At 36.1% G+C, this 25,017-nt stretch overlaps 3 protein-coding genes across 7 annotated transcripts in view; 2 read left to right on the top strand and 1 right to left on the bottom strand.

Annotated features, from left to right (window-relative positions):
* LOC111194535 (uncharacterized) overlaps positions 1-9,980 on the bottom strand; it is a 62,944-nt gene extending 52,964 nt beyond the window's left edge. For 4 of the 5 annotated variants that reach the window (XR_007438889.1, XR_007438888.1, XR_002651128.2 and 1 more), the window contains exon 1: positions 7,456-7,660. Coding sequence is in view for 1 of the 5 variants with exons in the window: in XM_022678938.2 (XP_022534659.2) it covers positions 7,456-7,532; positions 9,574-9,635 (139 nt within the window). In the remaining 4 variants the exon portion in view is untranslated. Of the gene's footprint in view, positions 1-7,455; positions 7,661-9,573 lie in introns of those variants that run through there. The other variant, XM_022678938.2, reaches the window with a different exon arrangement.
* Positions 5,353-6,877, top strand: LOC103036211 (cobrotoxin-b). The gene is made up of 4 exons (XM_007258440.4): positions 5,353-5,492; positions 5,718-5,770; positions 6,408-6,527; positions 6,687-6,877. Exons 2-4 carry the CDS (start codon positions 5,719-5,721, stop codon positions 6,785-6,787), a joined length of 273 nt encoding a protein of 90 aa, XP_007258502.2. The 5' UTR covers positions 5,353-5,492; position 5,718; the 3' UTR covers positions 6,788-6,877.
* Positions 9,981-12,059: 2,079 nt separating the features above from the next.
* On the top strand, positions 12,060-14,141 carry LOC103037021 (CD59A glycoprotein). The gene is made up of 4 exons (XM_007258441.4): positions 12,060-12,206; positions 12,390-12,442; positions 13,413-13,529; positions 13,896-14,141. The coding sequence occupies exons 2-4, from the start codon at positions 12,391-12,393 to the stop codon at positions 13,997-13,999; spliced, it is 273 nt and encodes a 90-aa protein (XP_007258503.1). The 5' UTR covers positions 12,060-12,206; position 12,390; the 3' UTR covers positions 14,000-14,141.
* Positions 14,142-25,017: the final 10,876 nt, after the last annotated feature.

Genomic DNA, 25,017 nt, shown 5'->3' with positions numbered 1-25,017 from the left:
CTAGCATGATGGCTAATATTCTGTTCACCACAGAATACACTCCAGTCTAACTGACTGAAACGCAACTAAATGGGCACAATGCAGAAATAAGTGTTTTTTTTTTCCCCATGGCTCACTTGCTATGCTAGCATTTACCTGTTGTGACAAAAAATTATAGGAGCACGCCTATCCTGTGGCCATCTTAAATGTACATAAATTAATTAGTTATTTAGGCATATTAGCTAGATGCAGAGCACAAATTTGGCATGTCAGACATATATTTATAAAACACAGTTCTTTTTTAGAAATACCACTTAAATGCTTTAATACCGAGACATGTTGTATCTGGTTAAAAGTTAATACATTTTAACTGATTTGTTATATTCATATTTTTTTTTACTGTAAAAAAAACTGAATTTGATCAACTGAATTTGATTTAATGATGACAGTAAAGCTTCAGTAGTAGTTTATTTAGTAAATAAATATATTATTTATTGTAGTATTTCACACCAGGAATAAGGAAGTGGGACAGATTTCAGCAGAGTTTGTTGTTGAAAAGTGAAACGATGGCTCCCCCTTCTGGCCTCTGCAGGTACTGATAAGGTTCATGCTTGCATGTCCAGATTTTTGTATGTGCGCATCAACCTTAGGCCAACATTACTATTGTTATACTTGGTTAATATTTCCATGTTCAAGGCCAAAAATTTAAACAGCATTTGAGCATAATAAATTACATGTAACCACATATTCTTAAGACTATGCATCGTTTGAACCTACAAACACAATTTTAACACAATACTAAACTAATAGTATCAGTAGTTTAATAGTAGTGTTATTTCATTTGTTTGTTTTTTGCTAAATTCTTATAGCGCAATCCCATTCCAGCTGTATATACTAACAATCTTTTCATCACTTCATCATCTTTAAGTGGCTTTCGTCATCTATAAAGAAATATTACCAAGGAAGTTCTGCAAGTTCGTCATAAACAATCTAGAGCTGCATGATATTGTAAAAAAAAATAATAAATAAATAAATACATAGCAATATTTTTAAAAAAATTCTGTGATATATATATATATATATATATATACACTGCTCAAAAAAATAAAGGGAACACTCAAATAACACAATATAACTCCAAGTAAATCAAACTTCTGTGAAATTAAACTGTCCACTTAGGAAGCAACACTGATTGACAATCAATTTCACCTGCTGTTGTGCAAATGGAATAGACAACAGGTGGAAATTATTGGCAATTAGCAAGACACACTCAATAAAGGAGTGGTTCTGCAGGTGGGGACCACAGACCACGTCTCAGAACCTATGCTGTCTGGCTGATGTTTTGGTCAGTTTTGAATGTTGGTGGTGCTTTCACACTCGTGGTAGCATGAGACGGACTCTACAACCCACACAAGTGGCTCAGGTAGTGCAGCTCATCCAGGATGGCACATCAATGCGAGCTGTGGCAAGAAGGTTTGCTGTGTCTGTCAGCGTAGTGTCTAGAGGCTGGAGGCGCTACCAGGAGACAGGCCAGTACACCAGGAGACGTGGAGGAGGCCGTAGGAGGGCAACAACTGAGCAGCAGGACCGCTACCTCCGCCTTTGTGCAAGAAGGAACAGGAGGAGCACTGCCAGAGCCCTGCAAAATGACCTCCAGCAGGCCACAAATGTGCATGTGTCTGCACAAACGGTTAGAAACCGACTCCATGAGGATGGTATGAGGGCCCGACGTCCACAGATGGGGGTTGTGCTCACAGCCCAACACCGTGCAGGACGCTTGGCATTTGCCAGAGAACACCAGGATTGGCAAATTCGCCACTTCACAGATGAAAGCAGGTTCATACTGAGCACATGACAGACGTGACAGAGTCTGGAGACGCCGTGGAGAGCGGTCTGCTGCCTGCAACATCCTTCAGCATGACCGGTTTGGCAGTGGGTCAGTAATGGTGTGGGGTGGCATTTCTTTGGAGGGCCGCACAGCCCTCCATGTGCTCACCAGAGGTAGCCTGACTGCCATTAGGTACCGAGATGAGATCCTCAGACCCCTTGTGAGACCATATGCTGGTGCGGTTGGCCCTGGGTTCCTCCTAATGCAGGACAATGCTAGACCTCATGTGGCTGGAGTGTGTCAGCAGTTCCTGCAAGATGAAGGCATTGAAGCTATGGACTGGCCCGCCCGTTCCCCAGACCTGAATCCGATTGAGCACATCTGGGACATCATGTCTCGCTCCATCCACCAACGTCACGTTGCACCACAGACTGTCCAGAAGTTGGCGGATGCTTTAGTCCAGGTCTGGGAGGAGATCCCTCAGGAGACCATCCGCCACCTCATCAGGAGCATGCCCAGGCGTTGTAGGGAGGTCATACAGGCACGTGGAGGCCACACACAATACTGAGCCTCATTTTGACTTGTTTTAAGGACATTACATTAAAGTTGGATCAGCCTGTAGTGTGTTTTTTCACTTTAATTTTGTGTGTGGCTCCAAATCCAGGCCTCCATTGGTTAATAAATTTTATTTCCATTGATGATTTTTGTGTGATTTTGTTGTCAGCACATTCAACTTTGTACAGAACAAAGTATTCAATGAGAATATTTCATTCATTCAGATCTAGGATGTGTTATTTGAGTGTTCCCTTTATTTTTTTGAGCAGTGTATATATATATATATATATATATATATATATATATATTACAATATTAAAATACAGGAACTAGCATCACATTTTGAAAGCAAAGATAATGCAATGTTTATATATATATATATATATATATATATATATATAAATATATAATCTGTGAGGCAATGATCGGAGCAAATGCGAAGAGTGTGAATTCATATCCATCAGCAAAGAGGCTTTAAAAATGTAATTTGACATTGCACAAAACCTTGTGTGTCCTGCAATGTGACAATTGAACTTGTGTAGACTGCAAGGACAATGCTGAAACAATATATTGCGCAGCCCTATTTTCTATAATGAACCACTGAATTTTCTATTGAACCAATTTAATTTATCAGGAAATCCTGTAAATTATAAATCAAAGAAACAAAAAAAAAAAAACTCAATACTAAGTCAGATTAAGCTAGTGCTGCTATAAAATAATACACCACTGGCAAGCTTGGCTCTAAAACTAAGATAAGATTCAGAAGCACATTTTAAATCCAGTGCCATTGCACAACATTGCACAAGAAATTCAGCCTCAGCATTTACCCTATATGTACACACGCACATACACTACCGCTAGTGGGAAAACACACACCTGGACAGTAATCTCATTGGTATCAAGTGGTCTGCTCAAGGGCATCATATCCATAGAACCAGAGACTTTTTGGCACATTTACCGGTCACATAAATAAATGGCTATATGCCAGAAATATGCAGTAAGCCTAATAGAATTTTACATACTGGGGTATGTAGTATGTGGCAGAGAGACAGAGGCATTAGTGAGGCATTAGCAAGTCCCAGTGGTTGAAGAACACCCTTTACCAATACAATACAGCGTAACTGTAATTGCAACAAAGCAGAAACACCTCTGTTGAGTAACCTTCCTTTGGATGACGTGTAAATACCACTGCTGGCTTTTATCGTGTTTATACTGATATGACCTATTTAAGTTGCCAACTTGGCCAGCCTGAGAGCAACACATACATCACAGATGAACAAAGTGTTTACATAGGAAGAGCATTCCCAGAAACTCTATCACAGTCCTGCCACTACTGATACGATTACACGAGAGAATTCAGATACAGAACGGAACATTTCATAACTATACAGAGGTCACCGGTTTCTTCAGCTTCGAGATTAGGATGTGAATGTGACTCACCATTTGTCAACAGCAGGACAAGAGCCACAGTCACAAGCAGAGCCTTCATTATTTGCTTTTTTAACAAAGTACTTCAGAACATTAGTGTTACAAAACCTTTTTTTTGTCATTTGTTGCAAAATTTTATGATTACTTCACAGTAAGTTTGTTCCTAGGAACACATGCATTTTTATATTGCTTCTCTAAATTATACCATATCATATTCCTCAGAGAAATTAGTAGTAATTAGTAGTAGTAATTGTTATTGCTTAAAAGAAATTTAGAATACACTCCTTTTTGGTCCTATACCTGTACCCCTCTGGTAGTAATATAGATAGCCCATTTTGTTTAGGCATTTAATTGTAGAGCACAATTTTTATTTATTTGTTGAATTTTACAGGTTGGTGGAAAAATATAAAATATTACATAACCTTTGTACAAGTCATATTTTCTGCTAGCTTTTTCTTTTATCCTTTTAAACTTTAGGTATCCTTCAGTATTTAGGTATGCTTCAGTTTATTTGCCAACACTATTAGTGCACATTATTAATATTAGTGCACATTAGTCAACAATTTAAAGTTTAGAAAACTATATCTAATTTGTTAATGCACACCTTATATCTACAATTTTGTAGTGTTCATATATTGTGAATCTTTAAATTGTTCATATGTATACAAATTAAAGGACCAATACAAATGTTCCAAAATGCTAGATTTTTACACTTCTAGTAAAGCTACTACATATAATAACATCAGTTATTTAACACCAGCTTGATAATACCAGCTAACATTTACACGTTCCCAAAAATATTATGACCAGTGTACACTCAGAAATAGTCCAAAAACTATTAACAAAATAATTTATTACATAAAGTTATATTAATAGCTAAACATTTTATCATTTAATGAGTACTAATTGCTGTATCTCTGTACAGAAACTATGTTAAAGAAACTAATAATACAGTCTAATATAACTGTAGATTAAAAGTATATAATTCAGACTGTCTGCTTTGTGTGGGTGTGTTCATTATTAGAAGGTGCTGATGGCAATAATAATCCTGTTGTAAAGTTCTGTTTGCTATGCATTGCTGGGAAAATTCAAATTGACTTATTAATTTGAGATTGAGATTGTTCTCAATCAAACGTTGTATTGTTCTTTTGTAATAATTTTCTTTATATTTAATTTACTTCAATTAGTATATTAAGCAGAGAAGCACTGTATGCTCCTACTGGTGTACAGTTACAGACTATATTTTTACATGTTCTTTTCTCCTTTAGCCCATTTTTGACCACAGTTGTTTCAATATTCTGGTGTGGTTGTTGATCTATTGTTGATGGACAATCACTATATCTTATAGATATAGATATATAGATAAGATAGTGTCAACGTCATTAATGTGCAGAACACAACATCTGTAACTGTAAAATTGCACCATCTATAGTATTGAATTTTTAATTGCTGAGAGCAGCTCTAAAGTAGCATTCTTGCTTAAGGCACTTGAACTTTTGATAATAGTACTGTTTTTTTTTTTTTCTGGGTATTGCGCAATCACGGGATTTCAAGTTCTGAGGCATGTGATCAGCAAGGTGTACTTTAACCTCGCTGGTCTATATAAAGATGAAGGATGCAGCAGTGGGACTCAGACCTGATTCACAATCAAAGCTTAGACAGAAACTATTACTGTCGCTGTCATCAAAGCAAGTTCTTTTAGGTGAGTGAGGCAGGTAGACAATAACTGAAATATTGCCTGTTTTGAGTGTTTATGCTGATGTAACTGTTGAATGTAACTTTTCATAGTATAGAAAATTCTTACTTTTTTTTTTAAACTTTCAATCCTTACTATATACAATAGTAACAAGGCTGTGAACAAACTTCTGATGTTTAATGGCTGCGTCAGTCATTTTAAGTTTAAAGGAAATGTATCTCTTTGCTTTAGAATGATGAAGACCCTGTTGGTGACTCTGCTTCTTGCTGGGTTGGTGATGAGTGGTGAGCGTTGATGGCTTAACTTCAGTAAACTCTTGTTTTAGACTCATGAAATAATGTTCATCATCCCTGACCAGAAAATAGCTTTTAGAACCTGTTATCATACTGCATATGTTTTCACATTTCCATGAAATTTTATGAAACACCATCTGCCCATAACATCGCATAACATTCAATGCTCTACGTATAAATGTGCCATATCTATTTTGTATTAATTTTGCTGTTTATTGGATTAACTTTTAATAGTTTTTATGCAGTTTACTACAGGTACTGTTTACAAAACAGAAACATTTACAGATGTTTTGTTTTTACTAAATATATAACTGTAATATCTATACTAAAGCGTATTATTTTATATTATTTTGTTGCCAAAGTATATTCATGAAATATATTTTTTTAAAAGTCAACGTTTTGTCATATCAACAGGCATATCCTGATATTATTTCAGCACCATATCACCCACTGCAGTGTGTAATACACAAAGGAACACAGCCAATAGGAGTGATCACATTTGCAGCATAATAAATTAATTTGGGTTCATGGGCTCAAAATAAGGAATTCAGCAATCCATTATAAAATACAACTATTAATTAACTATAAATTCTGTTCCTAAATGCTCTGGTTATTTACTCTGTTGCAGGTTCTGCCCTGAAATGTAACAACTGTAGATCAACGGGCTCAATTGGCACCACTTGCAGACCTGAAACCTGCGACTACAAGAAAAATGCTTGCGTCTCTGCCTTTTTCACTGTCCCCCCCTGTAAGTGTATATTATACTTTTATCTCTTCCACTCTAAAGTGATTCAAAAACAAATATTAAAATTGATTATTTAATAAAGTAACCTTGAAGCTACTGTCAGTGTTACTGGTGTACTTGGACTTTCTAAACATGAAAAATGTTTTTCTGTTTTCTGTCTAGATAACCGCTTTAAGAGGTGCATTGCTATGTCTGACTGTGAAATCCTGAAGATCACTCCCAACATCCAGGCCCATTGCTGCCAGACAGACCTTTGCAATTAAGTTACAAAAACTCAATTACACTCGCTAACCTTAAAATGTAAATTAAGCAAAATTAAAGATGTCAAAAATATGATTTGTTGATAATTCAAATGGTTGTGGTTTTGTAATTATTTGAGTGCTTTATGTATTAAAGGAAAGGTATGGAACAAAAGTATGTAATAACTTTTAGATGAATCATAAATTAGCCTTTTACAAAAAGCCACCACAAATACCTACATTATATTTAAAATCTGTACAGAAACAAACAATGTTATTTGATATTTGAATTCTGTAATTGACAATTACGGCCTGATATTACATTCTTAAATCATAAGGATTTCTATTCAAGCATTACATAAAACGATGAATGTTATTTAAAAATCCTAATTGTACATAAAAATATAAAAAAATATTGAAGTAAATCTCTAACTGTGAAAAACATAACATTTCAGCTTTCCTTAAGTACATTTTAAAATTAATATTTAAGTAAATGCAAATTAAACATTTAATGACCTTAGTTTTTATGTTCACTTTCAAACATGCAGAATTTGAGGTTGATTCCTGTTATAGATCTGAAATTATTAAGTGGAGAACAGAGTGGAAAGTCAGCTAGTATCCTGTAGGAGTCTCCAAAGCCCTACTTATATATAAATATATATAAATATATAAATCTACTTAAGTAAGCTTACCTTGTTTTGTATGTTCCGCTGCATCAGAAAAAAGGGAGGTGCCTTCTCTCTTTACCTCAGGGACTCTGGGGCTGCTTCTGGAAAATTACAGTGTAAATTTAAGTAGTTATTTACTGGGCTGACTTAGATTGACAATAAAGTCAACTTTATTGACTTAGAAGCTCAGAATCATTGTCTGATCTGTTTGTACTTTATATAGATGGTTAAATAAAACCTTACAGTACCAGTCAAAGGCTTGAACACACCTCCTCATTTAATGTGTTTTCATTCATTTCATGATTTTTTATATTGTAAATCTAATAGTATATATTATAACAAAACTGGAACATGTGGGATTATTTAAAAAAAAAAAACAACGTTTTACACTTTAAATTCCCACATTATACCATATTATATCATGCTTTAATGACAGATTTATCATTATATTCTACACTTCTATTTATAACAATATTTATATTTTTAAATATATTCCTATATTTCTTTTTAATTGCCTTAAGACAATATACATATTTTTTATCATATCAGATGTGTCAACCATGCTAGACAGCTACACTTGTGTCCAGAACATGTCCATAATGTGGCTATCGGACATTTAAACCACCTTTATCAATATATATTTGCTACATTCTGAATCTATAAATTGTATGTCTGGGTTTCATTGCTGCTCTAAGTAAAATTCCTGCTTAGTTCTAAATCATCTCATATCATATTACTTTAACATTTTAGGCCACTTGTTACAAAAAAAAAAAAAAATTGTTATTTTTTGACCTTGAAACTTGGTATCAGTTATTGCCTGACAATGAAGCAATAGCCAATCATTGCGTTTTATACAGTTTTATGGACATACAGGATTCTTTACAATTGACAGGCTTTGTTGATTTACAAACTCCATAGAGATTTTGGGGAAAGTGAAAAACATAGTTTTGTCCCATAACCTTTAAATGCTTAAAGGCCAAACACTGTTTTACTGTTTAATTAAATTAATTTCATTAATTTTTTGATGTCTTAAATATTAATTTAGTGTAGAAATGTAGACAATAAATGAGATAATGCAATAAAGAAAACACTGAATGAGAAGGTGTGTCCACACTTTGACTGGCACATATATTTTCAATTAGCATCTATGAATTACGGAGCCCCTACCGTGACATTTAAAAAAATTACGATAATAATTCATGGCCATGACTTATTAAGGGGTGAAAATGAGAACGTCACTGCAAGAGACTCCAAAATATTACAATAATTAATTTCAAGACAAAAATAAAAATAAACCAATTCACTTTTAATTCTCTTCATTTTCTTACTAAAGATTATCCTTGGATTGGAGCTTTGATGTAATATTCATTACTCTTCATGACCACTGATTTACAGAAAAGCAAGCTTTGTGGATCATTAGGATACATTAGGATCTCGTTTCAACGCAATACCAATTTAAATGTATTTTTAAAAAAGAACTTAAACACTGAAATGCATCCAGTAATATACTTAGGATTTTTTTTTGTAGTTTAAGCAGTTAAAGTAATGCTTTTGGTTTTTGTTCTTAATAAAGCACCACAGTCATGCTCACTGTTTGTTTGTTTGTTCCAACAAGATTCAAAAGATGATGATGACAGTAGGAGAGAACCCTGATTTCAAGCATTTAATAAAATTGCTCAAGCCCGTTACATAATTCAATCCCAAAAAAATTAACTGGTTTTAATGAAGTTTGATTGTTACTATGAAGTTAATACAGGTGAGTCTATACAGAATGCCCAGCCTCTCTATTTTTCACTAACGGTACCGAAACGAACCGTGGAGTTAATACCAAGCTGTAAACCAAACCATGATTTTTCTGTACCCTAATTTGGGTACTTGGGTATTTGCTAAATTAACCACCTGCAGATTTACACGCTAACTAGTTACCCGTGTAGCTAAAACAAATAACCTAGCTAGCTGTAGTTGGCGTTAGTTAGGTTAGTTAAACTAGTGTTACATGACTAACCGCATAAGCTAGTTAACTAGGTTACAATGGTTGGCATTAGCCTAAAACAATGAGACCTTAAAAATATTTTTAAAAAGCCGTAAGATGTCAAATATGATTATTTATCGTCAGTTTTCATCATAAACACCTGTTCTTACCTTGAAAATCCCGAAGTGAAGCGTCCACAAAGCACAAACAGGTCTGAGGTAAAATTAGCCATGAAGCTAGGTGTTAACGGTTTTCCTCGGAGCTGAGCTCGCGCGCGGTTTTGATTTTAAAAGCTGTGACGGCGCGCGTGAACTTCTGCGCAGTCACTGACCTCAAACTCCAACAGTTATCCAGTAAACTGTCCGCGAGCGCGCTGTTACAGAGCAGCGCTGCTGTTTGGGTTTAAAATAGGGGATTTGGGAACATTTACAGTGTAAAAGGCCACATGGGTATGGAACGCCATTTGGGTCTTTACGTCTTAACACGTCCAATTTGAACGTCTTAAGACGGCAAATCTTACCGTGTTAACACGTAACAACGTCTTAAGATGGCAAAATGTGCCGCGTTAACACGTAACTTTAAAATTGGGTGCTACCACTGCACTCACACCTGAGGGGGGGAATCCAAACACTGCAAAAAAAGCCCCTCCAAAGACCCACCCTGACCTCGCCCCAAATTACTCTCACAGATAAACCCACCCGGCACACATGGACCATTCCGATTACAACTTCACAGCTGCGTATAAGACACGTGATGGATACGTATCCTCAGAAACAGCCTACGTAGAGCCCATGTGACCACAACATAAAGCACATGTGACCACAGCGTAGAGCCCACGTGACCACAACGCAAACCCTACATCAACAAGGGGTGGGTACATTTGAGGCAACCAATAGTATGGAAGTACTATCATCTAAACGTCTTAAGACGTCCAAAAGTAACGTGTTAACACGGTAAGATTTGCCGTCTTAAGACGTTCAAATTGGACGTGTTAACACGGACGTCAATGTAGACGTAAAGACCCAAAGGGCGTTCCATACATGGGCGACGTCGCCATTACACCTGAGGGGGCGTGACCCATTCACGTGTCAGAAATTTTAGTTTAGACCATAGACTGTATGGTTTAGACCCACCCACATTTAATATAAAAACGTATGTAGCCCTGTTAAATGTCTTTGCTATTTAAACTAAAATAAATAAAAAAAAACATATTTTTGAAATAAAAAATATATATTTTTATTTGTGCAATGGTTTATTGGTGTTCACACATGTGAATTATGTTATCTACTAAATTATGTTATCTTTTTAGTTCAAGATAATTGGTTCAGTTGCCTGCCAGTCAAAAGCCTTTAAAGTGGGCTGAGCCAAGAGCTGCATTGTTTTCATTGTGCAATTTATATTTTTTTATAAATATATTCTAGGCTTCTATTTGTATATTCTAGTTGTTGCTTTTTATTTTTTAGTAACTAGATATATTTTTTTAGATTTACTCTTTTTATTAGATATACAGTATGTCAACCATGCTAGACAGCTAGACTTGTGCCCAGAACATGTCCATAATGTGGCTATCGGACAGCTAAACAGCCTGTTTGAAACTTTATCAATAAACATTTGCTACATTCTGAATCTATTGTATGTTTGGGTGTCGGTTTTCCATTTAATTGTAATTATAAAATTCCTGCTTTGTACTAAATGTTCTAAATCATGTCATTTTACTGCAACATTTTAGAACACTTGTTACCCAAAACTTAAAAATAATGTTTTTCTTCTTTTTGTCCTTGAAGCTTGGTATCAGTTTTGTGCAATATGTGCCAGTGAGCAAAAGTTACTGTTTTTTTTATTACAAATTCATACAACACAGACTCTCTTTTATTCCCTGCCAATGAAGCAATACCCAATTGACATGCTTTGTTGAATTACGAAATTCATACAGCTTTTGGGGAAAGTGAAAAACATAATTTTGCCCCATAACCTTTAAATGCATTATTTTGTATGCTTTATTGTATATATTTTACTTCTAACCAAAAAAGTTGGAATCAGAATTGTTATGACAGCTGTTCTAAACTTTATTCAATACTTTATTTAACTGTATTAAACTGGTGTTACTTTTGTGTTGGTAATATAATTTTAGATCTGTTTAGAACAGAAATTATTTTTTAATTACATGTGATAAACATGAGACACTCATTCTGTAAACCAAATACTGCTTTTTGTTAAAATGTCCACAGTGCAGTACAGTTGAATGGTACTGATATGGTTGTATAACTTAGTTTTAAAATAATTATTTTTTTATGTTGTGAGTCACCAGATGGCAAAGTATTCTGATAATGACCCCTTTGGATGAAGCCCACATAAAAATGCAAGTGTTAACACACCCAATCTGGTCTCCCAAACTGCTTTTGGGTTGTGGAGAACCTTTTGTAACTCTTAATGTCTTTCTGTGGGTGTGGTCCCTAGACTATTATTTATTAAAATCAAACTTTAAGAGGAAGTATCTCAATTTTACCTGACTACTGGTGCTGCAGTTCACTCTCTCTTTTCCATAAACAGAAAATTGTATGGTATTCACATGTTTAAAAAAATGTTGCCACATCAAAAAAATAGTCACATTTTGGTTCAGAGAGTTCTGGCCGGAGGGCCCTTATCATAGGTTTTCAAACGGAGACATGTGATCAGGAGGGCAGACTCTAGCCTGGCTGGTTTGTTTAAAAGATGAGGAATGAAGCACTGGGACTCAGACCTGAACCTTAATCAGACAATCTCAGAAATCAGAATCGTCTCCTGCCACTGAATCCAATTCAAGGTGAGCTCTTTTACTATGTGCACAATAGTTATATACTGACAGTTCTGTAATTACTATTAGGAATGCTTTGATTGTTTTCATACTGATGTAACTGTTGATTTAAACATAATTTTATTTTCCATGTATATCTTTTAACTGTTTTGTTAGTTGTAAAAGCAGCAAACTCTTTGTTATTAATGGTAGAATGAAGAAGATCCTGCTGGTGACTCTGCTTCTTGCTGGGATGATAATAAGTGGTGAGTGTTGAAGGTTTCACTTCAGTAAACTCTGTTTACTAACAATAATACTGCATGTGGTCACTGGTGGAACAAAAGCTTCTATTTAAATTTTCCTTTTTTCATGAAAATTAAAAATGCCAACTTACCTTTACAATAAGCGTTTTTGCTTCTTCTGTAAAGTAGAGGGACATGGTTTGGTTTTGAGAGAAACCAAATCATTTATCGTATATTAAAAAATTGTAATTTACAGGACTTTTACTTACTTTAATTAGAGATGAATGTTAAAATGTGTTATCCCATGTCTAGACCAAATACTATTTTAGCAGTATTAATAATACTAAGTAGTATAGATATAAATGTTTAATATGTTTGTAAATATATATATATTTTTGTTTCAATGTATCCAGTGCCCAGAAATCTTCTCAAGGCAGTTTTGGCAATTAAATCAAAAGAGTTTAATACTTACTAGTTACTTCCAAAATTTGAAATGAACACATATGCAGACATGCCCTTGAGCATAAGTATTAAAGTTCTGATCACGTAAGATTAGGTAAGATTTTAAGCACTAGTTTTTAGACGTGTGATCATTATTTGAAACACCTCTATTGACCTGAAAGGACAGTGAGAGAAAGATACAGTTACAGAATGTATTCCCACATTCCCACATCCAGTATACTTTTATATAGATCTTTTTGTATTCACTCTCACCTTATTAAATACATGGTTGCCCTAAAAAGAAAATAAATCTATTATTTGAATAGTTAATTATCTAGTATAACTGTTCATTGAGATGCAGAGGCAAACTTTATGCATCCACCCAACCACATCACAATATCACTGTTACAGCATGAAGAATAGTTTTAGATACATGAGATTAAAATATGACATTAAAGATTTCTTGAAAAACTGCAGTTTTTTTCATAAACTCTTTACTGTGTGCAAAAACGTAACTGTAGCGGATGTCCTTCTGGTGTTCACTCTGTTGCAGGTTCTGCCCTACAATGTTACTTCTGTGTTCCTGAGAGTGGGAAGCCTTGCAATCCCACCATAGAAAACTGTGGCCCTGGAAAAGATACCTGCTTTCAAGGCGTACGCAGCATTCCCAGTAGGTCTCTTATTACGCTAAAGAAATTATTGATTATTTAAAAAGTTCCCAATTTGGTCACTGGCACCTTTCTTTAAAACACAATACAAACTGGGTAAAACTGACCTACTGGCTTAAACTGATTATATGAGCAACATCCAACACTCTGGTTTGCTAGTTTTACCTAATATAGTTTGTTTACTTTAATCCAGGGGATCAGGTTGTTTTTCGCTTGTTTTTTTCTAGTTTACATTGTAAAATATTTGACTTTTCTTAAAAAATACTGTACATTAGTTCCAATGTATTTGCAATGCCATTAATTTTAATATATTATAATACATATAATATATAAATATTTAAGTTTTTTTTTTCTCTTTCCCTACTCAGGTTTAATCCAGAAGAAATGTATGCGTATGGAAGAGTGTGAGGACAAGCGGGACAGTCGTTCCATGAGAGTCCAGTGCTGTCAGACAGACCTCTGCAACAAGTAGCCACTCAATAATGCTCACCAGCATTGTAATGGCAAATGAATGAAAAATGTAGATTTAGTTATATATAACATCTGCATATGATTTATATGTTTGTGTTTTTATTACTCATGTAATTCATGTATTAAATCTGGGACTCACCATCTTTTGCAGCTTGTGGCCCACTTAACCCATGGTAAAATGTTCTGCCACCTAAATGAAAATGTAATTGTTCATTTCACATCTAAACAAATGCAGCACAACAAGCAATGTAACCAATGTGACTGCAAAAAAATGTACAATAGGGATTTCTAATTAGATTGTAGCGAGGCTACGTTTTTAAGCCAAGGTCTGAATCTTCATAATGATACAAATATGCATAATACTTGTATAACTTTTATTATGATTTAGTGGCATATCCTGTTTATGTAAGTAGCATAATATTATGACAGCTTTTTTTATCATGAACAACACTCAGATCAAACTACACATACCATATTACAATAATATTGTATAAATAAAAATAATATTGACAATATGCAAAGTAACCCTAGGGCTTTGGGAGTCCAATGAACCACAGTAAGATCTATTTTTCACAAATGGAGAAAACATGGAACAGTGGTAACCCTTCCCCAGAGTGGCCGGCCTACTAAAAATGATTCAAAGAGCACATCAATGACACATCCAGGAGGTTGCAAAAGAACCTAGAACAACATCTAAAGAACGGCAGGCCTCACTTTCCTCATTTAATTTCAGGGTTAAAATAAATAATAAGAAAGAGACAAAAATGATATCCATTGAAGAGTTATGAGGAAAAAAATCTCTACTGACCAAAATAACGCAAAAGCACATCTCACATTTGGCACATTTCAGTAAAAGAACATTATGCCAACAGCAAAACATGGTGGTTGTAGTGTGATGGTCTATGGCTGGATAATTTGCTGTAAATGATCTGAAGCACAACAGCAATTACACGTCAGAATAGCTCAAAAAATGAAGTGAGGTTTTGGAGTGTCCTGGTGAAAGTGTATATATAGGGGGCAACTACCTTTTTACTGGTTTCCCATAGGGCCAGGTTGGTTATTAGCTCCTGTAGTATCTTGAGCTGTGATGTCATGTAGATGCATGAAATAAGTCATCTCTGATACTGTTCTTTGTATATAAGAAAATTTATTACAGAAAAAAAGAATAATTAGTACAAAAGATAACAGCATCATATTCAAGCAAACCGGTTTGCAGGGAGAGAGCTCTTTTCCCAAATCTGATCCGTAGCTCTCTGCCTGGAATTGCTGAAGTCCAGCCTTTATGTTTGAAAACACCTCACAGCTGGAAACACTTAACATACGCTCCTATAGCGCACATACATAGAACATACACAAGTTAGTCTGACGCAACGCATGGGAGGGGAAAGAAGTGCTCCCCCATACTAGACTATGCTTGAAAAAACAAATGTGTTTAAGTTAGGGCTTACTCCACCTGTTCCCTGTGGTCCAGTGGCCATTCTGTGTGGAAAATATATATGATAATGGTGAATATGGTGAATATCCCATGTGGTTACAACTGTGTATGCTCAAATATACGTCACTCCCTTTTGTTGCCAGCAGTTGAGACATTAATGACTGTGTGCTGAGTTATTTTGAGGGAACACATTTCCTTAGCTTGTTATACAAGCTGTACACTGAATACCAGTACTTTACATTGTGACAAAGTGTATCAAAGTGTTGTCCTATTAAAAAAAAGTATAACAAAATATTCACAAAAATGTGAGGGGTGTACTCACTTTTGTGAGATACTGTATATGCCTTACTTGTGCTGGGCACAGATGGAATTTGGCCTCTGCTTTAACCCTGTATTCGTGCAGTTAACACACACATGAGCACTTTCAGAAGACACACACAGTGACAGAGTGAGCACTTAGTAGTCTAATAAACATCTAGATATTAAAAAAAAAATGTTTAAAAAGTGACCTAAGTTATTTAAGAAAATAAAACATACAGTATTTAGATCAGGCATGCTGAATGATCTGTCAGACTGACACAGCTAGCTTGTGGATTAGCAACTAGCTAGTTTGTTATTTAAATCTGAAAAGTCTATGCACTTTTCTTGAGATAATCTGAAGACAACATGAAGTTTGACGGTCTGTGACAACCGAATCTGCAAAAAGTTGGTGACCGCTGCACACTATGTGCTTCAGCATGTGAACTACTACTTTCACTACTTGTTGCACAGATGGCATCCTAAAACAACAGCATCATGGAATTCAATTTAAGGAAAAATCTTTCCTTCCTGTTTTTTATTTTAACTTTAAAATTTAATTGCGATTAATCAGAGCAAATTGTGCTATTCATATTTTTTTTTATCAGATTTTTTTAATATAGAGTAGGAAGACACTTACCAAAACCAAGGTTTTTTCTACTGAAGCAGGCATCTCTTTCAGGGGAACAGTTTTCAATGGCTGGTGAGCCAGGGAAGGAGTTACACCGTAGGGCATAACCTGCAATAGTTTGAACATCAGTACATTAGGAACAGTTTCTGTACACAGAAAAGAGTTTATGAACAATACTAACCTTCCTACCTACAAACCTACCTAAAAATGAAAAGGTAACATAATTGCTTCATATATTTCTTAGACCACAGTCCTTCCAGATCATGGAGGTGTTTCATATGACACTCACTTACCTGATGTTAAAAAAAAAACTTTGATTCTGATGTGTGTATTTTGTATCTTCTAAATAACTATTAAATTAGTTAATTATAATTAGTTTTTCAAATTCACTATTGAAAATGCATCTTAGTTCAGGTTAAAAATGAATGTAAATGAATGAATGAGTGTGTTTTATTTTCTTAGCCTGATTTCATTAAAAAAGTCAGTATAGGTCGGTGGATATTTCCTGACTTGAGAAGAGTTTTAAGCTGTGGGCACACTGAAACAAATCATTGTAGAACCTTTTTTCACATAAAACAATGATTAATAGTTATCCAGTCTCTCTCATGCCTAACTGACACTATAATTTGGAACTAAATGAAACTGTCTTTTTTATTAGCTGTGAATACAGGCAATACATTTCGTTAATTAATACTGTTTTCATAGAAAACAGTAAATATTCATCACACAATGTAACGGACATATTGGAAAAAATGGAAAATACAAGGTTTTGTTCCACCACTGACCACATGCAGTATGATTTTGAGTTGACAGAGTTTACTGAGATGACATTTCCAACACTCACCACTCAGCATCATCCCAGCAAGAAGCAAGAGTCACCAGCAGGATTTTCTTCATTCTACAGTTAATGAAAAGAGTTTACAGCTTTTACAACATACATACAGTTCACAGATATACAAGGGAAATATATATTTTTTTCATTCAACAGTTACATCAGTATGAAAACAATTAAAGTATCTCTGAAATAATTATATAAGAACTCAGTTCACATCTATTGTGCACACAGTAAAATAGCTTACCTTGGATTGGATTCAGCGGCAGTAGAGGATTCTGATATCTGAGCTTGTCTGATTGTGGATCAGGTCTGAGTCCCAGAGCTTCATCCTTCATCTTTTAAACAGATCAGCCAGGCTAGGGTCCACCCTCCTGATCACGTCTCCTCCTGAAAACTCTGAGTTTGCCTACAGGCAGATCCGGTTCACACATCCCGGGGCCCTAAGCAATAAGTATTAGAAATTAGATAATTATCTGCTTATGTTGTTGCATTGATTTCAAGCTAAAATTTTAAGGTTTTTTAACCTTTTCTCAGCCATTTATAATAAACATTATTTCAAACCCATCTGAACATTGAAAGTCGATCATGTGCCAGCTGGGCTCTTTTTGTATTTAGGTTGTGTGCAATGTCTTCATTTTTTCTTTTCAAAGTAGCAAAAACACCAATTCAGCTCAGTATTACTTCATAAACCAATGTTCATTAGTAGGTGTAAACACATCTATCCCTAAAAGATGTCCAAAACAACCAATAACCCTCCCAGTTCCAGAAAAATATTAGCATAATAGTAAAAATACACAAAAAAATTATACAGATTCAGTTGCTGACCACAGGACCACAGATGGTTATTTTGATATGGTTAATGAACTATTGTTAATGGACTTCCACTAGGTACTATAAGTACACTGTTAAAAATGACCTGCTCAGTTCATCTGCCTTGAATATCAGAATTAGTCAATAGTCAGTCAATTCATATTTACGTAAATTTCGTTTTTTCTGCTGAATAGTTGTTTAAATTTCATACAAAATCTGTGCAGCAACCTTTTTTTAAGATTCACTCTGAATAAACACATTATTATACCTGTATTTTATATAGTTTCCTTTGATGTGGTGGGAGTTTCTAATTCATAATAAAATTTTCATTGATTTGTTTGCTATATTTATAAAAGTATCAAGCTATTTAAACGTGTCTAAGAATCCCCTGTCCACCCTGCCACTTTAAGAAAATGAACATAAAAAGTAATTAAGCTGGAAATATATGATTTCTGTCGTCTCATGTCTTATAAATAGACTTTTAGAAATAGTCGAAAGAATAAAAAAATATTTTGATAAATTATGAGACGCTAAAAGGCACATAAAAGTGCAAGTGTAAACACCCAATCCGATCTCTCAAACCGCTTCAGGATGTGCTCTGGGACATATTTGATTTATATGTTGTGGGTGTAAACACATCCGTGCCTCCAAGATACTTTTAACAACCAGAACCCCTCCTAGTTTAAGCAAATTATCTCCCAGTTCTAACAACTCCCCTTTCAGTTCAAACAGACCCCCTTCTAGTTCAATCAAAACACCTCCCATTACAAAGAAACACTAAAAAATGTCTGTACACAACCAACAGCATAACTGGATAAATCATATCAGAAAACATTACAAGCACAGTCATGTATTGAACTAAAAGCAGTTCTTCTATGGTAAGGTACCAATGCAATAAACAGTTAGAAATACAATGTCAGCATCACTGTGGGCCAACCACTTAAATAATATCTGGTTAACAGGGGTTCTACAGTAATATGTTTGCTCTAATGGATGGTAGAAGGAAGCTGATAAAATGTGTATCTCCCTTGCATTAAGGAAGGGAGAGTTGGTGTTAGTTAGTGTCCCGTATCAATCAAAAGATAAAGCGAAACTCTCTGTATGGTTATGAAAAACAGTTCTTTTTAAAACTGGACTGTTAATAAATACTAGGTTAGGAACCATGGCTACGGGAAGATATTTAGAAAGGCATTGCCGCTCTGCAGAACCTTCACAGCACAACAATACACATACATCAATCAAACTTTGAAGCAGAAACATGAGAAGTGAACACATACTGATAGTTTTATGCTGTCTAGTACTTGGTTACACTCCCCCTAATTTCACCAATACACTCAAAAGGTTTCTTACTGCTTTAATCCACCTTAAAAAATGAAGTGTTAAGCTGCTGCCACTATATTCACACTATCATTTAAATCACACTAACACTGGAATATTTGCTGTTTTTATTTCACTGTAGGTGGTTACAGGTGCCTAGACAAAACTGCTACACCTGTTAAGATGGCACAAAGCTGCAAGCTGGAGAATACTGTGACTTATTTTTCTACTGTTCTACTTTAGGTGCTGCAGCTGTTCTAGAATTAGTGTTCACAGACAATTTGATGCTAAAATTTGAACTAAGATTTCATAAACTGTGTATACTGAGCAAATCTATTCATACCACATATCTTAGTAAATTATAACCATGACCTATTCAGATGATTGTATAATATTCACCACATTTTGGTTCACAGAGTTCAGGTCAGAGGGCTCCTCATTAGAATTATGCTTAGGGCCCTCAGGGATGTCTGAACCTGTTGTGTGAACTCTAATCTAATATAAAAGAGTGGGAGACACTATATGTACAATACAACAAGACACAATAAACATACGTAAGACAATAGTGCAATATTGATGGTGATTGAGATGGAATGACAGTATAAATAGTATATAACAGTAGTGCAAATAGGGTATATGGTATATAGCTTAAGGCTGGTAAAGTGAATGGGTGCGTAAGTTCTTAAAGTTCACAGTTTAATTAAAGTGGAATTAAAGTGCGTATTGACAGTGCAAGTATAGCAGTAGTGCAGATATTGGGTGTGTAGTGCAAGTCCGTTGGAAGGGACCAGTACTTTGTGCATTGTAGTGCAGTGTTTCAGTACTGTATTGGTGGGGGGGTCAAGATGCTGAGTGAGTGTGTGCTGGGGCAGGATTGGGATGGGGGGTAGAGCAGGAAGACAGTTCAGCATCCTCACAGCCTGATGGATGGGGCTGTCTCGCAGTGTGCTGGTCCTTGCCCCGAGACTCCGCAGTCTCCTCCCTGATGGCAGCAGGCTGAAGAAGCTGTGTAGTGGGTGGGAGGGATCTCCTGCCAGACGGAGGGCTTTCCGTGTGAGGCGGGAGCTGTACAAGTCCTGAAGAGAGGTGAGAGAGGTGCCAACAATCTTCTCAGCTGCTCTCACGATGCGCTGGAGGGTCCTGCGGCAGGATGCTGTGCAGGCCCCGTACCACACGGTGAAAGAGCTAGTCAGGATGCTCTCGATGGCCCCTCTGTAGAAGGTGGTCATGTTGGGGGTGGGGGCTCCAGCTCTTCTCAGCTTGCGGAGAAAGTAGAGACGCTGATTTGCCTTCCTGGCCAGTGATGCTGAGTTGGTGCTCCAGGAGAGGTCCTCGGTGACGTGCACACCCAGGAACTTGGTGCTGCTCACCCTCTCCACAGCAGTTCCGTTGATGAACAGAGGGGTGTGCTGTGTGTGAGTTCTCCTGAAGTCCACAACAATCTCCTTGGTCTTCTCTGTGTTCAGAGAGAGATTGTTGTGTTTGCACCAGGAGGCTAGGCGGCTCACCTCGCTCCTGTAGTTTAATATATATAGTGTGGTGTGCTTATCTTTTTGTTTTTGTTTCATTTGAACATTCTTTTTAGTATTTTTTTATTATGTTTTCCAATACACTTTAATATAGATCTTTTTATATTCCCTCACACCTTATTGAATACCTAATGTCCTTCTGTTGCAGGTTCTGCCCTACAGTGTTACTTCTGTGAGAGTGGAAAGTCCTGCGCTCCCACCATAGAAAACTGTGGCCCTGGTAAAGATACCTGCTTCCAAGGCGTGTGCAGCGATCCCAGTAAGTCTCTTACTACACTAAAAGGTTGTTTTTTGAAATAACTAAAAAAAATAACTATATATTAGTCTCAATGTATTTGCAATGCCTTTAAGTTGTTTTTCTTTCCCTTTTCAGGTTATATCCAGAAGAAATGTATGCGTATGGAAGAGTGTCAGGTCAAGCGGGACAGTCGTGCAATGAAAGTTACGTGCTGTCAGACAGACCTCTGCAACAAGTAGCCACTCAACAATGCTTACCAGTTTTGTAACATCAAATGAATAAAATATTTCGTAATAAATATAATCTGCTTATGATTTTTATGTTTGTGTTTTTTTTACTCATGTAATTCATGTATTAAATCTGTGGCCCCCTACCTTTTCAGCTTGTGGCCCACCTAACCCACAGGAAATTGTTCTGCCGCCTAAATGAAAATAATTAAAGTAATTGTCTATTTCGCATCTAAACAAATGCAGCACAACAAGCAATGTAGCCAATGTAACATTTTGGTTTTTAACCATTCACCCATGACTGGAAAACTTATACAACAGGGGTGTTTAATAAGATTTCAGCGAGGCCAATTTTTCAAGCCAAGGTCTGAAGCTACAAAAAGATACATATATACATATAATTCACAACTTGTATTGTGAATCATTGCCTGTATCAGATAAAACTATACATATCATATTACAATAATATTTATTGTATAAACACATTTAAACTACCTTTAATAACATTTATAAAATAAAATACAAGTTTTTGAGTTTAAATAACTAATATAGGGTCAGAACCATTCTCATTGACATGTGTGAGTGCTAAGTGGGTGTGTCTTAACTAAAGATTTGTGTTTTATTTTGTAGTATCACTTTATGTTGCTGCTTTTAATTAACAGCTTCTGTGTATTAAAGTAATTATAGCAGTAATTAAGTAATTGTTATGTGTTCACTGTGTGGTACTTATGGTATCCCTGGTGGCTGCTAGTGTAAGCTGTTGCTATGCAGTTGGTATGGCGTAGAGGTCTGCGCGGGACTGCTTTTTTAAACCCGCTCCGGTCGCTCCCACGTGCTCCCCGCTCCCCCCAAAAAACGCTTCTTTTAATCCCGTGCCCGCCCGCTTATAGGAATTGAATAATTACATTTAGTGCTTCAAATTTTTAATAAATGTATTTATTAAAACAACAATTCAATGCTGAATAGTGCTGTCACATTTCTTACCACAGTCCAAACACATGCAGTCAGGTAGATTGGAGATGCTAAAAATCTCCTATCGGTGTGTGTGTGTGTGTGTGCGTGTTTGTGTGTGCGTGCGTGCCTGTGTATGTGTGTGTGTGTGTCGGTCCATCCTTCGCTTTGAGATTTTTCTTGAGGGTTTTTTGTTGCTTGCATGGGAATCATAGCGTGATTATTACAATTTCTTAACTATTAATCAATTTGCGGGAGCGGGACCACATGTTAATCCAGGCGTTCCCGCATCGCCTGGATTGATTAAACTCCCACTCCCGCCAATAACAATTCAGTACTGTCCCGCGCCGCAACATATTCTGACGGGTCCCGCGAGTGCAGACCTCTAGTATGGTGTTCCACCGACTGTTAGCTCATTAAAATAACAATTTTGACCTCAGTTCACCACAAGATGGGGTACAGAGCCAGAAGAACAAAAACAGGGGCCAGTGTCGCCAGATACTTCCAGATCCTACTGTAAAACATTTAAACATATTTGTATTTTAAACTGAACCATCTTGTGTTAAAACAATACAGTAAATACAAAATACAAATACAAATAGCGCTCACATGATGATTTTATTTATTAAAGGAAAAAGCTATTCAAACCAATGTGGACCTGAATGAAAAAGAGTACCCCATAAATTAAATGTAAGATTTTTTTTTTTTTTGATAAATATCAGTGTCACTCCAGATTACTGCAATTACTTGTCTGACAACAAGAAGATCTCAATAAGTAATACATTATACAGGTTACAAAGTCATTTCTAAGGCTTTGGGACTCAGAGAGAGCTATTTTTCAGAAATAGAGAAAACATGGAACAGTGGTAAACCTTCCCAGCTGTTACCAGCCCATCGAAATTAGTCCAGAATGGCATGGACAACTCATTCAGGAGGTCACAAAAGAACGCAAAACAACTAAAGAACTGAAGGCCTCACTTTCCACAGTTAATGTCATTGTTAATAATTCAAGTAAGATTAGATAAGAAAAGAGACTGGGCAAAAATGGTATCCATGGTAGAGTTACGGGAAAAAAACTCTGCTAACCAAAAGAACGCAAAAGCCATTTCACATTTAGCTTAAAACATCTTGATTCTGAAGGCTTTCTGGTTTTTACCAGAAAATCCTGAGGGAGAATGTCCGGCCATCAGTTTCTGACCATAAGCTTAAGCTTACTTGGGTTCTGCAGCAGGACAATGATCCAAAGCACACCAGCAATTCCACTTCAGTATAGCTAAAAGGTTTTGGAGTGGTCTAGTCAAGTCTGTGGTATCACCCTATACAGACGGTTCATGCTCAAACCCTACAATGTGTCTAAATTAGAACAATTCTGCAAAGATGAGCGAGGAATTCCTCCACAGAGACACACAAGTGGCACAACAAGTTTTTAGGATATAGATGAGCAATTACTTTTTCACATTTTACATAGGGTCAGGTTGGTTATTAGTTCACTTTTGTTGCCAGCAGTTGATACATGAATGGCTGTGTGTTGAGTTATTTTGAGGGCACAGCTAATTTCCTTAGCTTGTTATACAAGCTGTACACTGACTACAATATATTGTATCAAAGTGTATATTCAGTGTTGTCTCATAAAAAGATATCACAAAATATTTACAAAAATGTGAGTGCTGTTTTACCCAATATAAACAAATGGTTAAAATAGTTGAAATAGTAGGTTAGTATTTGTTTAAATAGCCGTGGTTTGGGAGTTTGAGAACCAGCATTAATACATGAATAATACAGTCACAGCCGTTTGAATCATATGCAGATCATCTTTATTACTAATTCTACAATTTTCATTTGCCTTTTCCAAGCTTGCGAGCTTAGTTGAGTGGCTAAATAGTGTTGCAGAGGTCTCTCTGACAACACAAGATAGGCACATTGGATTCCTTCTGCATTTGCTTACACTCTTCCAGTCTCATGCATCTCGCCTGGCCACCCCCTGAAGAGGGAAAGAGAAAAGAAACAACGCTATTAGACAGTAAGTCCCAGCACAACAAAGTAATTTCACAAAGTGGATGTAATGGATGAGATGTATGATGAGACAAAAATGTGCCGGACTGTGCATGCCAGTCAAGTTCTTGGCCATAGGAACCCATTCCCTAAAGCTTCTAAACAAAACTTGACGACCTCCGTGCACTATGTGCCTCAGAAACTGAACTACCACAACTGGACTTGTTGCACAGGTGGCATGCTATAACAGCAGCATTCTGGAATTCAATGAGCTCCTGAAAGCGTCCCATTCCTTCACTGTTTGTAGAAGCAGTCTGCATATGTAGGTGCAACAGAGATGAAACGATTCAACAATCTGAACTTTAAGGAGAATCTTTTTCTCCTGTTTTTGCTTTTAACTTTAAACTCTAATCACGATTAATCAGAGAAAATTGTGCAATTCATATTTTTTTATCAGCTTTTTTAAATATAGGGTAGGAAGACACTTACCGAAAAACAGCCTTTTACTACTGAAGCAGGCATTTTTTTCAGGGGAGCAGTTTTCAGTGAATGGATAGCCAGGGAAGGAGTTACACCGTAGGGCATAACCTGCAATAGTTTGAACATCAGAACATCAGAAACAGTTTCTGTACACAGGAAAGAGTTTATAAACAATACTAACCTACCTACCTACCAACCTACATACCTACCTACCTACCTACCTACCTACCAGCCTACCAATCTACCAGCCTACCTACCTACCAGCCTACCTACCTAC

The sequence above is a fragment of the Astyanax mexicanus genome, chromosome 4 (assembly GCF_023375975.1).
Source record: "Astyanax mexicanus isolate ESR-SI-001 chromosome 4, AstMex3_surface, whole genome shotgun sequence".
Classification (NCBI taxonomy): domain Eukaryota; kingdom Metazoa; phylum Chordata; class Actinopteri; order Characiformes; family Acestrorhamphidae; genus Astyanax; species Astyanax mexicanus.
The sequence above is the reverse complement of the archived record's forward strand: the minus strand, read 5'-3'. Positions and strand labels throughout refer to the sequence as shown.